A 15,868-nucleotide genomic window follows, 5' to 3' on the forward strand; every position below is an offset into this window, starting at 1 on the left:
CACTGTATGATAGTCTGTTAACTGTGCAATGGGATTATGTCTAAGAAAATGTACATACTTAATTAAAAAATACTTTATTGCTAAAAAGTGCTCATTAATATTTGATAATGCTGGGTTGCCACAAATCTTCAATTTGTAAAAAACACAATATCTGGAAAATATAAGGTATATCTATACCTTTAATGATGCTAATATTTCAAATGTTAAGTCTTAGAAGATAGTGTATTGAGAAATGCCTTATCTTTATAATAATATATATCTTTCATTGGGAAATAAATCAAATTGATATGCACACATATATATTTATGATAATAAAAATCTCACAGTATTGTCAACCAAGTATTCTTTATCATAGCAACATTATAATACCTTGTATTTTATAGCATATTCTATCATCAGTCACTCATGCCAATTAATAATTATGAAGACTTTAATCATAAAATGGTATTAGTTAGGAAGCGGGTTTGGCTCAAACAGCAGAAAACTCAACCAACACTGGCTCAAACCCACAGGGATTTGTCTCACATTATCATGAGTCCAGGTCCAAAGCTGCTACAGCAGCTCAGTAATGACATCAGCGACCTAAGTTTTCTCTCTCTCTCTTTCTCTCTCTCTATATACAAGGTTTTTAATTTCATGCTTTTCATTTATTGTCTACGTGATTTTTGCAACAGGTTACCAAATGACTGAGCACCTCTGGTTCTTCCTTTTGGCAACCAAAAAAAAGAGGAGAGAACAGTGGCCTAGCAGGCATCTTCTTCCCTCTCACTGATCAGGACTGTGTGTTGCCTAACTAGCCCATGCTGCAAGGGAGCAGGAAAATCAACCCTTTTCTTTTATATTCTCCACTTTAGAAATAAGAAAGGGGGAAAGGAGTTAACACTGGACTCTGAGCTAGCCAAACCACAGTATCAATCACAAAAAAAGTCCAAAGAACTTTAAGAGATACATAATCTCCCAAAGAAAGGAGAAAGTCTAACCTACCACTCTACCAACAATGACACTTTATAGATGACTGTCTCTCTCAACACAAAATCTGAAAACTTTGATTATGAAAACTGTTTTAAAATGAAAATAACTTTTAAAAATGCTGCTAGATATTCATCCTTTCCTGACTCTGAGATAGTCAAAAAATTATGTAAGTAATTAAAAATTACTAATATTTTTTCTTAGTTTTGGCAGAAAAAAATCTAAAATATTAGCTCATTCTTAAAATTAAATTTTTAAATAATTAATGTTATCACATTTTTCTTATTAGCAGTCTGAGGGTATAAAATTGAGTGTTGTGGCTTTAATTTGATTTTTCTCATTGCTAGAGCATCTTTTTAAACATTTATTATTTTCTGAATACAAATGCAATCTCTTTTTGTTTCTCCCAGATCAATACACTCCAGCTACAATGGCCAACATGACAGTTTCAAAAGTATACAAAATTTACAAACAACCCAATTCAAAAATGGGCAACAGACTTAAGCAGACATTTCTCTGCTGCTGCTGCTGCTAAGTCACTTCAGTCCTGTCCGATTCTGTGCGACCCCATAGACGGCAGCCCACCAGGCTCCTCTAATTCCATGGGATTCTCCTGGAGTGGGTTGCCATTTCCTACTCCAGGGGATCTTCCCAACCAAGGATAGGACCGGAGTGTTTTGTGGGTCCTGCATTGCAGGTGGATTCTTTACTGCTGAGCCAACAGGGAAGTCTTATACACATATGTATGTGTGTGGGTCTATATATGAATAACCTATATATTTATAGGTTATTCATATATAGATGAATAACTCCAAAACAATTAAATAAACTTCAGTGACACAAAAAACACACAAAAACCCCTAGATACCTACTGCTATCTTTGTAGACTAATAAAATGCAGGCCATTATCTTCAAAATTTCAGCAACAACCACAGCTGTAGATGATAGATAACGAGGCCCCTCTTCTTTTAATGTCCTAGAATAACGCATCGTTAGAACCAAACTGGTAGTCTGAAAGACCAAAATTCCTAAAGAAAGGTATTTTAGGTTGGCTGACATTGTTTTATCTTCATTTGCCTGAAAAACAAAATATACAGGGCAAATAAAGTTAGAAAACATAGAAATTAGAAACATTAAAAAACAGTAAGAGATGTCTCATTCCAAAGAAGATAAAGTGCATTCCACCCTATTTTTCCTGCTAGTTACAACTATAAATCTTGGACCAAAGACAAAGCAATTATAAGACGACTCTGAAAACGTGAAAAAATAAGACAAACTGGCTAGAGACTGCAGATCTTGAGTGATGTAGCAGCGAATTCCCTGAGATTTTTGCCAATCATGTATCTCACCCTGGGTGCTATAGCAGTTCACAAACTGGAACCACCAGCAGATATAGGTCAATAATAAAAAAGCCGTAAGAAAAAACTCACCGTCTCCAACCAAGGACTGGGAAGACAGCAGTCCTACAGGATGCGACCTTCCTAACTGAGTGCTGTGTAATCTGTGGGCCCAGCCTTGCTGACCATCCCTAACTTGCCCAAATGACCACAGAGTTGGTGGCCCTCCCAGCCCCCACCAGACACTGTAGCCAAACAGATCATGGGGGCAGCCACTCCTGCCCTATACAAGGTGAATGTCATTGAAGACACAGCACCATTCCTCCCTCTCCAGTGGCTGTCTATTTAAGTTCTATTTAAGGAACTGAGGTCTCATAACGCTCTAAATGCCCAGGATACAATCCAAAATGAGTGTACTCATCACACTAAAAGACAAAAAAATCTCAACTAGGATAAATAAGAACAATCAACAGGCAACAACACATAGTTAGTACAGGTGTTGGAGTTATCAGTCAAGAATTTTAAAGAGGTCACTACAAAAATGCGCCACCAACAAGCAATTATAAACATTCTTGAAATAATTTTATATCTACATCATTGAAAGAAAAAGTAGAAGTTCTCATGTACACTTCATCCAGCATCCCCCCAAAATAAAAGAAGCAAAGCTCCAATATTTTTCCGAAAGTAATTTAATATTAGCTCTAAGAGACTCACTTTAATATGAACATACAAATATGTTAAAAACTAAAAGGACTGGAAAAAGACAAGCCATGATAAAAATAGCTATGAGAAAGTTGGAGGAGTTAGATTAGTATCAGGCAAAACAGACTATATAAGAATTATTTTTAGAATTAAAGGATACTTCATAATGATAAAAGTCAACACATCAGGAAGATATTATAAATGTACATGTGCTAACATAGCTTTAAATACATAAAGCTGACAGAACTAAAAGGAAGAACATGTAAATCTACAGTCAGAATATGGGACTTTAATCCACCTTTCTCAGTAACTGATAGAATACACACACACACACACACAATCCAGGAAGAATACAAAAGATCTGAATAACACCATCAGTCACTAAAACTCTGTAGACCTGGAGATGATCCACTAAGATCCTCCTTCAAGGAAGGACTTAATGTAGTGTGCATGGTCAGTGAACTGCCTCTCTGCCCCAAGCCACATCTTTGCTTCAAATTCATCTAAAGATTCAATCTAAAAAAAAAAAAAAAAGAATCCCTGAAGGGTTTTTTTTTTTGGTAGAAACTGACAAACTGATTTGAAAATTTACAGGAAAATACAAAGGACCTGGACAACCAAAACAAATTTGAAAAGGAAAAATAAAGTGGAAGGGGTTAGACTACTGAAATTCCAGACTTACTATAAAGCTCTAGAAATAGACTGGTGTTAACATAAGGACAGAAGAATAGATCAATGGAACAGAATGAACTCCAGAACAAGATCCATACATATTTGGTCAAATAATTTTGACAAAGGTACCAAAAAGAAAGCATAGTCTTTTTAACAAATAATTCTGAAACAATGAGCTATCTGTAGTTTTTAAATGAACCACTATTTATCTGCATTGTGCCAAATATTAACTAGAAATAGAGCTGTTATAAAAGCTAAATATATAAATATTCAAGGGGAAAACATAGGAGAAAATAATATCCACATTTCTTACAAAACGCACAAACCACAAAAGAGAAATGTGGAAAAATTGGACATCATCAAAGTTTAAATCTGCTCTTCTGAAGATACTGTAAAAATAATGAAAGGCAAACCACATCATGGAGGAAAATATTCTCAATACAAAAATCTGACCATGGCCTTGTATCTAGAATGTATACAGAACTCTTATAACACAATGAGTAGAAAAAAATTATCCAAATGAAAATGGACAAAAGATTTGATTAACATTTCACCAACAAAAGATAAAATGGCTAATATGCCCATGAAAAAATGTTCAATATCACAGTCATTAGAGAAATACAAATTAAAGCCACAATGAGATAAATATATACCTACGAGAATAGATGAAGTCTTAAAAACTGATGCTACCAAGTGTTGAAGAGGGTTTAAAGTGAAAAGAACTCTCAATTTTGCTAGTGGGAATGTAAAGTGGCACAACCACTTTATCACCCATCTATCCCATTCTTATAAATCTGTGTGAGCAAAAGAATCCTAATGTGAAATAAAACGGTAGCATTTTAGAGGTGGAAAATGTGTTATAAATCATCTAGTACAATCTGTTCATCGTACAATAAAGAAAACAGTGAACAGAGAAGTTAGATGACTTCTTCAAGGCCTTGTAACTACTAATTGGAAATAGCAGTTATAAAGTCAAATATCAGGTTCTCTAGATCACATTACATGCCACTGTAAAATTTCAAAGATTTCCTGGTGGCCTTTTATCTCTGTATAAAAGGAGAGTAAGTTGCCAGCAATCTACATTTGGCAAAGGTATTTGATTTTCCTGGAAAATGTTACAAAATTATTTCAAATCAGTTCAACAAAGTCTTTTGTTTATTCTGTACAACTAAAACTCTGCAGTGGCCACAGGACTGGAAAAGGTCAGTTTTCATTCCAATCCTAAAGAAAGGCAATGCCAAAGAATGCTCAAACTATTGCACAATTGCACTCATCTCACACGCTAGTACGAAGGCAATGGCACCCCACTCCAGTACTCCTGCCTGGAAAATCCCATGGACGGAGGAGCCTGGTAGGCTGCAGTCCACAGGGTCGCTAAGAGTTGGACACGACTGAGCGACTTCACTTTCACTTTTTACTTTCATGCCTCGGAGAAGGAAATGGCAACCCACTTCAGTATTCTTGCCTGGAGAATCCCAGGGACAGCGGAGCCTGGTGGGCTGCCATCTACGGGGTCGCACAGAGTTGGACACAACTGAAGCGACTTAGCAGCAGCAGCAGCAGCACACGCTAGTAATGTAATGCTCAAAATTCTCCAAGCCAGGCTTCAGCAGGACATGAACTGTGAACTTCAGATGTTCAAGCTGGTTTTAGAAAAGGCAGAGGAAACAGAGATCAAATTGCCAACATTTGCTGCATTATCAAAAAACCAAGAGAGTTCCAGGAAAACATCTACTTCTGCCTTATTGACTAAGCCAAAGCCTTTGACTGTGTGGATCACAATAAACTGTGGAAAATTCTGAAAGAGAAGGGAATACCAGACCACTTGACCTGACTCTTGAGAAATCCGTATGCAGGCAAGAAGCAACAGTTAGAACTGGACATGAAACAACAGACTGGTTCCAAATAGGGAAAGGAGTACATCAAAGCTGTATATTGTCACCCTGCTTTTAAACTTCTATGCAGAGTACATCATCAGAAACACTGGGCTGGAGGAAGCACAAGCTGGAATCAAGATTGCCGGGAGAAATATTAATAACCTCAGATATGCAGATGACACCACCTCTATGGCAGAAAGTGAAGAGGAACTAAAAAGCCTCTTGATGAAAGTGAAAGAGGAGAGTGAAAGGGTTGGCTAAAAGCTCAATATTCAGAAAACGAAGATCATGGCATCCGGTCCCATCACTTCATGGCAGATAGATGGGGAAACAGTGGAAACAGTGTCAGACTTTATTTCTTGGGGCTCCAAAATCACTGCAGATGGTGACTGCAGCCATGAAATTAAAAGATGCATACTGAAAAAAAGGAAAGTTATGACCAACCTAGATAGCATTTTAAAAAGCAGAGAGATTACTTTGCCAAGAAAGGTCCATCTAGTCAAGGCTACGGTTTTTCCAGTAGTCATGTATGGATGTGAGAGTTGGACTGTGAAGAAAGCTGAGCACTGAAGAACTGATGCTTTTGAACTGTGGTGTTGGAGAAGACTCTTGAGAGTCCCTTGGACTGCAAGGAGATCCAACCAGTCCATCCTAAAGGAGATCAGTCCTGAGTGTTCATTTGAAGGACTGATGTTGAAGCTGAAACTCCAATACTTTGGCCACCTGATGAGGAGAGCCGACTCATTTGATAAGACCCTGATACTGGGAAAGATTGAGGGCAGGAGGAGAAAGGGACAACAGAGGATGAGATGGATGGATGGCATCACCAACTCGGTGGATATGAGTTTGGGTAAACTCCGGGAGTTGGTGATAGATAGGGAGGCCTGGCGTGCTGTGGTCCATGGGGTCACAAAGAGTCAGACATGACTAACAGAGTGAACTGAACTGAAGACCATAATGTACATATTATAACGGGAATACTCTGATTTCTTTTCAAATGAAAATGTAAAGGTCAGATTCTAAGCCAGGATATATTACTTCTACAATTTGGCTTTTCCACTTTCAAGTATATACAACATCAATATAAACATTCACTGTGATAATGCAGTTCTTGATATTCTTAGTCTCTCACAATGTTATTTTTTATTTTTCTAAGTCTGTGAGAGAATAGAAAAAAATATACACTGGTTTCTGCCCCTGGCTCCTGAAACCCTGGTATTTCCCTAAGTGATAAGGCCACTAGGAGCATCTTTTGTTCTAATATTTGGTCTTTGACCCCAGTTCCTGACACATTGCTCCTGAAATCCTCATAATTTTCTGAGCGATAGATGTGTCTTTTGTTTTAATAAGGCAAATTTGGGTGGGCTTCTGGATGAGTCCTGAATGAGAGCTGCTCAGCAGAAAAAACAAGCCATGATTAGAAGCTTGGAATTTTCAGCCCCATCTCTGAGCTCCCCTACTCCCCCATTGTCTTAAGAAGGCAGAAGGGCTGAATATGGAGTTAACGATCTATCATGCCTACATGATGAAGCCTCCATAAAATCCCAACAGTATAGGGTGCGGAGTGCCTCCAGGTTGGTGAACACATCCGTACAGGGAAGGTGAAGCACCCCAAGTCCATGGGTACAGAAGTTCCTGTGCTGGGAACCCTCCCAGACCCTGCCCTAATCTTCATCTGATTGTTCATCTGTATCCTTTATCATATCCTTTAATGAACTGGTGAACATAAATGTTTCCCTGAGTTCTATGAGCCACTCTAGCAATTTAATCAAGCCTGAGGACCTCTGATTTGTAGCTAAGGCCAAGTCAGTTGGTAACTGGGGACCCAGGTTGTGATCAGGATATGAAGTAGGGCGGGAGCAGTCTTGTGAGACTGAGCCCTTGTGAGAATGGGATCCAACACCATCTCCAGATCGGTAGTATCGGAACTGCCGAAGGACATCTAGCTGGCGCTGCAGAGAATTTGCCTTGGTGTGGGGAAAACCCCGACACAGATTTGATGACCGGAAGTGTCAGAAGTGAAACATTCTGTATGAGAAGTAGAGGAAACATGCAGGAGGAAAGAGGGATGTTGTTTTTCTAATATGAAGTTAAGAAGTAAAATATATGCAAACACATGATTATGTGCACTAGAGCACCTGTAAAGAATTACAGTTGAATTTACAATTCTGCCTAAAGGAAGAAAAAAAATTCAAAATGAAAAAAATCAAGTATTTCTTTTTTTTTTCCTATTTCTTTTTTTTTCCAGTTTAACTGAGATAAGATATCTAGTACTGTATCAGTTTAAGCAGTACAACATGACTTTCATGTATTATTAATTTTTTATCAAATAAATTAACATCAATCACCCTTTGCAACCCCACAGACTGCAGCATGCCAGGCTCCCCTGTTCTTCATTATCTCCCAGAGTTTGCTCAAACTTATGTTCACTGAGTCAGTGATGCCATCCAACCATCTCATCCTCTGTCAAGAAGTGTAATTCTAAGACAAACAAACACTTAGTTTGATTTTAGAGTACAATATAGGTAGAAGTACGTACTTTCATTTAATACAACTCCTATATGCAAAGCAAATATATAAAAACAAAATAGATGAAAACAAAGATTATGTTCTACCTCTATAAGACTGTTTCTTCATTTCAGAATCTACAATATTTTCCCATTATAACTGAAAACAAACTTCTAACATTTTCATGTTTAATATTTAATTTCAGTCTCTCCTACATTGTTTTCTCATTGCCTAATCCCCCTTATTTTATCCTTTCAGGTGATACCAATCATCTAGTTTCCAGGTTATTCTTTGTTTCACAGAAATTTCCTACCCAAGAAACTTACATATCAATAATCAATAAGAAACTGTTCTTTCCCAAATGTAGCCACATTCAGTTTACTGTCAAAACCCTCATGTACCATTCAACAAATTAACACCCATGTTCCTTTAAAGACCCCAATTACTAAGCTCCCTGAACCCACCTGGAGTTCAGTGAGGCTCTCAGATTTAGAGCAGTATTAGAAGGGTCAGGATGCTTAGATGCTCCACTTTCACTTTAAAGCTAAGACATGAAAAATGTATTGTTCCTGATCAATAAACAGTACTATTTCATTCTGATGACTTTCTTTGGTTCGGTTTGTTATGGTTTTTCTAAAAAAGCATTTATTATTTTATTTACTTTAAAAAGTAGTTACTGTTAGTGAGAAAAATGTAGAAACAAAAATTATATTGAACCCAATCCCACTACTCAAAGATATATGAAAATATTTTGATATAGATTCTGTCATTTTTTCTTAAGTTTTTGGGAAATCTCTAAACCTGAGGACATTAGCAGCAAAGATAAAAAGTACCTAGGCCATTTCATATTCCCACTGAAAGGACTTCAACAATTTTTGGAGATTCTTAGTTACATAGGAAATAAAGTCTTGTAATCAAAAAGTTCTAAATTCTCCTAAAACAGTAGATCTTTCTTGAGGGAAAAGAATGGATTTTAAAAATATAATAAAATACCAAGAATGTAACAAATGTCCACAATTCCACCACCTAGAACTAACAAGTATCAATCTTGTCACATTTGCTTATCTTTCCTTTTTTAAAGGAATAAAACATTACAGTTAAAATTCTCTCTAAGCCACAACTCTAAGTCTTATCCCTCACTGTGCCCCTATTAACATGTGTTTGGAGTATGTACTTCTGTGCACTTTTAAAATTTTATATACCTACACAGAAATATGTGTAAGCCTAAATATTTTAATATATACACATGGCATCAAACTTTTAATATAAAATATTTCAATATTTTAAACATTAATAGAATTATATCTATATAGAACATGTAATAACATAATATACAGTATATTAATATAATTATATTAAATATATTTAATGTTTTATATTTACTATACATACCTATACAAACATGGTATACATTATTTAGCATCTTCCTTACTGTAGTCAGCATTGTTTTGGCTTCTGTGTTGACATACAGACCTAGTTCATTGCTTTTAATAACTCTATAATGTTGCATCAAATAAGCAGGCCTTCTATTTACCCATTCTCCTACTGATGAACATTTAAGATCCTTTTTTCTCCTTTTAAAGATTTAAATTTAAAAATTTTCTTAACATTTTTCAACAAGTAGCTCCTAAATATTATATAAGCTAATTTGTTTCAAGCTATTTTTCTAAAATTTAATATTTTATATGACTTCTCAGGTCTCTTCTAGTTCCAACTATACACAATTTATTTCAATTTTTTCATCCAGAAGTATTATCTCAATATTTAAATTGTAAACTTTGAGGACTTCCCTGGTGGCACAGTAGATAAGAATCTGCCTGCCAATGCAGGGACACAGGTTTAATCCCTGGTCTGGGAAGATTCCACATGCTGTGGAGCAACTAAGTAGTTGTTCAACAACTACTGAGCCCACATGCTGAACTACTGAAGCCCACATAGCCCGTGCTCTGCAACAAGAAAAGCCACTGCAATGAGAAGCCCGAAGCACTTCAACGAAGAATAGACTCCGCTCTCTGCAATTAAAGAAAGACTGCACAAAAGCAACAAAGACCCAGTGCAGCAAAAAAAAATTACATTGTATACTGTGAGTATACATATAGCAATACATAACATATATTAACTATTATAAAGTTATTAGTGTATAACAATAATAATGTATAACTGTAATCCTGGTGTGTGTATACTATAAACATACTAATCTGATACAGTCACACTGCAAGTCCTTCTAAAAGTCCTTTGCACAGGAATATTTCAGGATTTGCTTAGTCACTAGAAAAGATCTTGTATTTGCTTTCTGATCACTATTTTTCTTCTGAAGTGCCAGAGAAGTTTGATATTTACAAAGTTGAGTTTTATTATTTTTAAATCCCTTCTCACTTCTTAAAAGAAAAATGTACAACAAAAACTTCATTCACCTAATAACCCCCATTCATTCGTATTTGACGAGTTTGTATGATGACTTGGTTAGAATTGTGTGTAAAAAATATTAGTGAACTTATTAAGAGTTCAAAAAATTCTCAGTAATTAATAATCTTCAGGGGAAAAAAAAGGTTTTTCAAAAATACTAGAAGGTTTAATTAAGCATATTTGATATGCTAATTACATATCCCTTATTTTCATTAAAGTAGCTCCCTAAGATCTTTGCCTTTATAATGCTTTGTCAACCAATTCTGAGTTACTTAAAGGCTTTAAACATTTTAAAAAATATACATTACATAAAGTATATTTATCATTAATCACTACTACTACTTTCACCCTTATGTTAATCAGGGTGAGTGAGAAATTACTTGTTTGTTTATACCATTATTATTGCACTAGGTAGGCATTAACCAAATTCTGAAACATTCAACTCTATACTCATGTTTCTCTTCAAATTGAATCTTTTGCCTTTTACTAAAGATTCTTGTTGGGGGGGATTAGTATGAGTGTTACTTCAATTGTTTGAGGCCTTGTAAGATAAGACTGAAAAAAAAAGAAAAAAACACTATATACTAAAATTTTCTATTTATTTTTTACTTGTAGAAAAATCTGAAAATCAGCCTGGCTACAAAGTTATTTCCAATAACTTATATGTCTAATCTTTAGGTCTGTGTATGAAGCCCATTATTCACTGAGACAATATCTGTATTTTGCTGTTATGTCTCCAGCCACTAAAAGTCCTGCAAAACTAAATGTTTAATTAATGTTTTTAAATTGTAGTACAATTTATGTGGATTTTTAAAGACTATTAAGTACCTAAGGAATTCTGAAAATTAATTTTCCTTTCATTATAAAAACAAAAGGCTAAATTTCTAACTTAAGATTTCTTAGAGTGAGCTATTTTTACATTTGCTAAACACTAGTTCTGAAATACACTTCCTAAGTCTTATATATCACACATTATTGATGCATAATAGAGAACATATAAAAACACACATTATAAAGTGGTATGCAAATATAAATTCAGAGTAGTCAGAAACAGCTATTAGTATAAAAACAAACCTTCCAAGTATTTTCTAAGTAAATGAACAGAAAAAGCAAATACATACAGAAATGCTGACTTCAGCTGCAATTTTTTGTCCATTATCTTCCATGATGCCAAAACTTTAAAACCGCAACCTATAACTGTATGCTAAATAATGATGAACAAAATTCATCACACCTGGCATGTATATGTCTTCTTTCCAAACTATCTCAGTAGAGATAATATTCCCCCCAAAGTTGCAACTTCCAAGTTGTACTTGAAGTTCATAATATTCCTGTGGAAAATTCGAAAGTCTTATTTTTTTATAAAAGTGAAAAGACACATAAGTTAAAGGTACTTTATATTATCAATATAGTCAATTTTGTTTCTACAGTAGAAATAATAACTTCCACTAAACTAGTGAGCTTAAGTTCACTCTTGAGTGCTTAAGAAAAGCAAAATCCTGTTCAGTAACACTTAGCAACTGACTCTATAGTTTGTGGTTCCTATTACATTCTAAGTTAAACAACTTTTCATTGTTTCTCCTCCCTTTTCTTCTTCAAGGTGCCAGGTTTCTGTGTACATAAGACAATATCACCTGTATGTAAGTTAGAGTACTGTCAATTTTTAACTTGTTTTTTTCTTTATAGACTGCAGATTTTTCACTTCTACATTCAGATAAAATCAATAGTACTCAAATATTCCTTCAACTTCACAAATATAAAACCTCTTTGCATTCTAGTTTTTAGATTAAAAATTGTCCAGTATTATCGTACTCTTTACGCATGTTAATGATTGGGGAAACATAATGACCTAAAAAATACAGCGCTAAGATTCCCTTCTACTGTGAGGTAGGTGCCACGTGAAAAGGTACTCCTTTCTCACTCATCCATCTCCCTACCCCTTTGCTATTCTACCACTTTCTGCTGTGGTCACATCCTGCCACTGACAGCTAAAGGCTGAAGTTACAAGGCATTCTACAAAGAACAGAGGCTAGTGTACAATCCAGGTAGGGTCTGTAGGGTGGCAAAAGTTGCCACCCCAAAGTATCTCTTCAACATGCAGATTATTTCAAGCTGAAAACAGTGAAAGCCCTAAAGACTCAGCAAGAAACTTTGACCTTTCCCCTAACTGACTGGAAAAAAAAAAAAAAAGGGAATTTAGACAGAGGGCCTGTTCCCAGAATATCACCAGAGATATCTGCAAGGAATATGGGCTATGTGTGGTGGAAACTCTAGGCAGAGCCTAGAGATCATAGTCCACTCTGAACCACTGTCACTGCATGGCCCGGCAAATATTTACTTAGCAAACTTTTGCTTTTCCATCTTCATGTCAATTGCTTTCCTCCTCTTTGAAGAAACAAACCACTACCTCCAACATCCTCTTTTGTCTTTAGCTGCAGAGGGTATTTAAGATGAGGGTTTCAGCCATTTTGACAAGTTACTCAGTTTTCCTGGGTCTCTGTATGTACATGTGTTATTAAACTTTTGTGTGCTTTTTCTTTTCTCAATCTATCTCATGTCAATTCAATTCTGAGACCAGTCAGAAGAACCTAGAAAAATTACAGGAAAAATTCCTCCTCCATGACAGGGTCACAGGCACTAACCATTAGGATAGTTTCAAGACTCAGGAGATTGGGGTCAGAAGTAGAAAATAAAGGTATGACACAATTCACCCACCATGTTTAAATACATACATACCATGGTCAGGCACTATGATGAGCACTGGATATACAATGATGAACAAAACAAATATAATCTTTTTCTTTGGAGGGCTTATCCTCTAGCTTGGAAGACAACAGATTATTCAAATAATTTAAGAAATAGTATAAGGATGCAAGGGCTTCCCAGGTGGCTCAGTGGCAAAGAATCGGCCTGCCAAGGCAGGAGATGGGGGCTTGATCCCTGGGTCAGAGAAGGAAATGGTAACCCACTCCAGTATTCTTGCCTGGGAAAACCCATGGACAGAGAAGCCTGGCAGGCTACAGTCCATAGCGTCGCAAAAGGGTCAGACACGACTTAGAGACTAAACAACAACAATATAAAGGTGTAAACTGCTATGACACAGTGTATGATAGGAAAGTATCACAGGGAAATTACAGTCCTTGTATTATTACTGTATACAGTAATGGTTAAACTGAAACACATTTCCCCAAATCCCCTTCTCTATATGGTGCTGGGTCAGAATCAATTAAACATAAAACCTGCACAAAATTTGGAAGGCAGAGTGAATGAAGCAAGAGCCATTACTCCAGAAGATTCTCAAGAGTTAAATGTGATGAAACACAAACAAAGGTGCTAGCAGGTTCCATTCATCCTCTCTTCCCTGCTCTAAGTCAACTCTTCCCAACTGCTGACCCTACTAAGCAACAGTTCCTAATCCCTAGAACCTGTAAATGTTACCTTATTTGGAAAAGGGAATTTTGCAGATGAAATGAAGTTAAGGATCTTCAGATGGGAAAATTATTCTGAATTAGCTAAGTAAATCCTAAATGCCAATGCAAGTGTCCTCATAAAAGACAAAAGAGGAAAATACAAATACTTAAAAGAAGGCTTTTCCTATGGCTCAGCGGGTAAAGAATCCACCTGCAGTCAGGTGAGAAAATAAGGCACAGGTTTGATCCCTAAGCTAGGAAGATACCCTGGAAGAGGAAATGGCAACTCACTCTGCTATTCTTGCCTAAAAACACCCTGGAGGGCTACAGTCCAAAGGGCTGCAAAGAGTCGGCCATGACTGAACATTCATGCACGAAAGAGAAGACAGCACTGTAAAGATGGAGGAAAAAGAAATCTGAAGATGCTGGCCTTGAGCATCTGGAGTGATATTCCAGACTGGAGTGATGCCACAAACCAAATAATGTTGGCGCCCACCAGAAGCTGGAAGAAAAACTGGAGTGGATTATGCCCTAAAGCCTCCGGAGGGAACATAATCCCTCTGACACTTCGATATTAGCCCAATGATACTGATTTTGGATTTCTTGCCTGCAAAACTGTGGGAGAATACATTACTCTTATTTTAAGCAATCGAACATGTGGTAATTTGTTACAGCAGCCCCAGGAAACCAAACCAAGCATCTGAGTCTATAATGAAAAAATGTAATTGTTCTCCAGTCCTTGTGTAGTCGGGAAGAATGCATTTACTATGTGCTGGAAGAAGACTGGTTAAAATTAAGCTTTCAGTACTCAAAAGAGTTATTAATAAGTTAACAGGAAAACTGGGTAATACTGAAAAGTGCATAGAACAGTTCCTGGCACATAGTATGTGCTCAATAAATATATTTTTAAAAATAAATGCCAAAATCAGTAACAAATCAAGGATACCAAAAAATGAGATATCAGTCTAGTGATCATCCATTATGGAAAATCTGAAGCCTATCCACTTGGTTGATAAAACTAAATGATTAATAATAACACTTCTACAGGGAAGGTAAAGACTTGACAAACATTACAAAGTAATTCTACTACAGCTAATTTTATAAAACATCCATTTCTTTGCTATTTTAAAGAAAATAAAGGCAAAAGAAAGTAAGATTACATGTTTATTAGTCTCTGTTTTTATAACCAGAAATATTAATAGTAGATAATCAGAGATAAATGTACAAGCTAGAAAACAATTTTGAAAACAATTTTGGAAAATTGTTTTCCCAATTTTAAGTTTTCTGTCGATATTCAATTACCCTCAAACTGACTCCTTTAACATGATTTACTACCCAATTTCGGGTATACTACATTTGTCAAAACATACCATCTGAAATTTATCTATATATATGTAGAAAGTCAAACACAGTCCTATAAAATAGCTTTGATTTTCAAGCACTAACATTAATAATAGGGTTCTAATATTTTCTAACATTTTAAAAATGTTTAAGTATTAAACTGTACTAGGGTAATCAAGAATAATGTCTAGCTCGTTATTTAATTCAGCCTGAGGATAAATCTTTAAGATAAGGGGCCTTAAAATATTTTTCTTTGCAGCCTTCACAAATGGTTATAGTTTTAGAAAAATATGTTTATCAGTGAAAATAATTTAACTGAAACTTCACATGAATTGTTACTGATAGTTTATGGCCTGGCAAACTGTCAAAGATTTTAAAATTTTTAAAAATCCTAAGCTGTTAATTTGTGCTTGGGTAACTAATAAAAGATTACCGCACTCCTATAAGGACAAAATTCCAGTATTAAAATTCAAATCCATTCTAAATCTGACAACGCAACCACTCCCAAGTAAACCTATAATAGTCTTAGTAGTTTCTATTTGCTATGGTTGTATTAACTACATAGGATATAAAAATATTTTGTTTTATGCTTTTTTGTTTCCAAAACAAAAAAATTTTTATTGAACTACTGTATAGTTGATTTACA

General features: G+C 35.7%; 1 protein-coding gene and 1 non-coding gene across 3 annotated transcripts in view; one reads left to right on the forward strand and one right to left on the reverse strand.

The window, feature by feature from the left end:
- Nucleotides 1-15,868, reverse strand: part of SLC35A3 (solute carrier family 35 member A3) — a 41,953-nt gene that overhangs the window by 14,919 nt on the left and 11,166 nt on the right. For both annotated transcript variants that reach the window (XM_068963605.1, XM_068963604.1), the window contains exon 2: nt 1,842-2,046. In XM_068963605.1, the coding sequence (XP_068819706.1) occupies nt 1,842-2,028 (187 nt within the window). In that variant the 5' untranslated portion in view covers nt 2,029-2,046. The remainder of the gene's footprint in view (nt 1-1,841; nt 2,047-15,868) is intronic.
- On the forward strand, nt 10,918-11,028 carry LOC138074621 (U5 spliceosomal RNA). The gene has a single exon (XR_011144454.1). It is a non-coding gene; the product is annotated as a U5 spliceosomal RNA (small nuclear RNA).

This window comes from Capricornis sumatraensis, chromosome 2, assembly GCF_032405125.1.
Source record: "Capricornis sumatraensis isolate serow.1 chromosome 2, serow.2, whole genome shotgun sequence".
Lineage (NCBI taxonomy): Eukaryota > Metazoa > Chordata > Mammalia > Artiodactyla > Bovidae > Capricornis > Capricornis sumatraensis.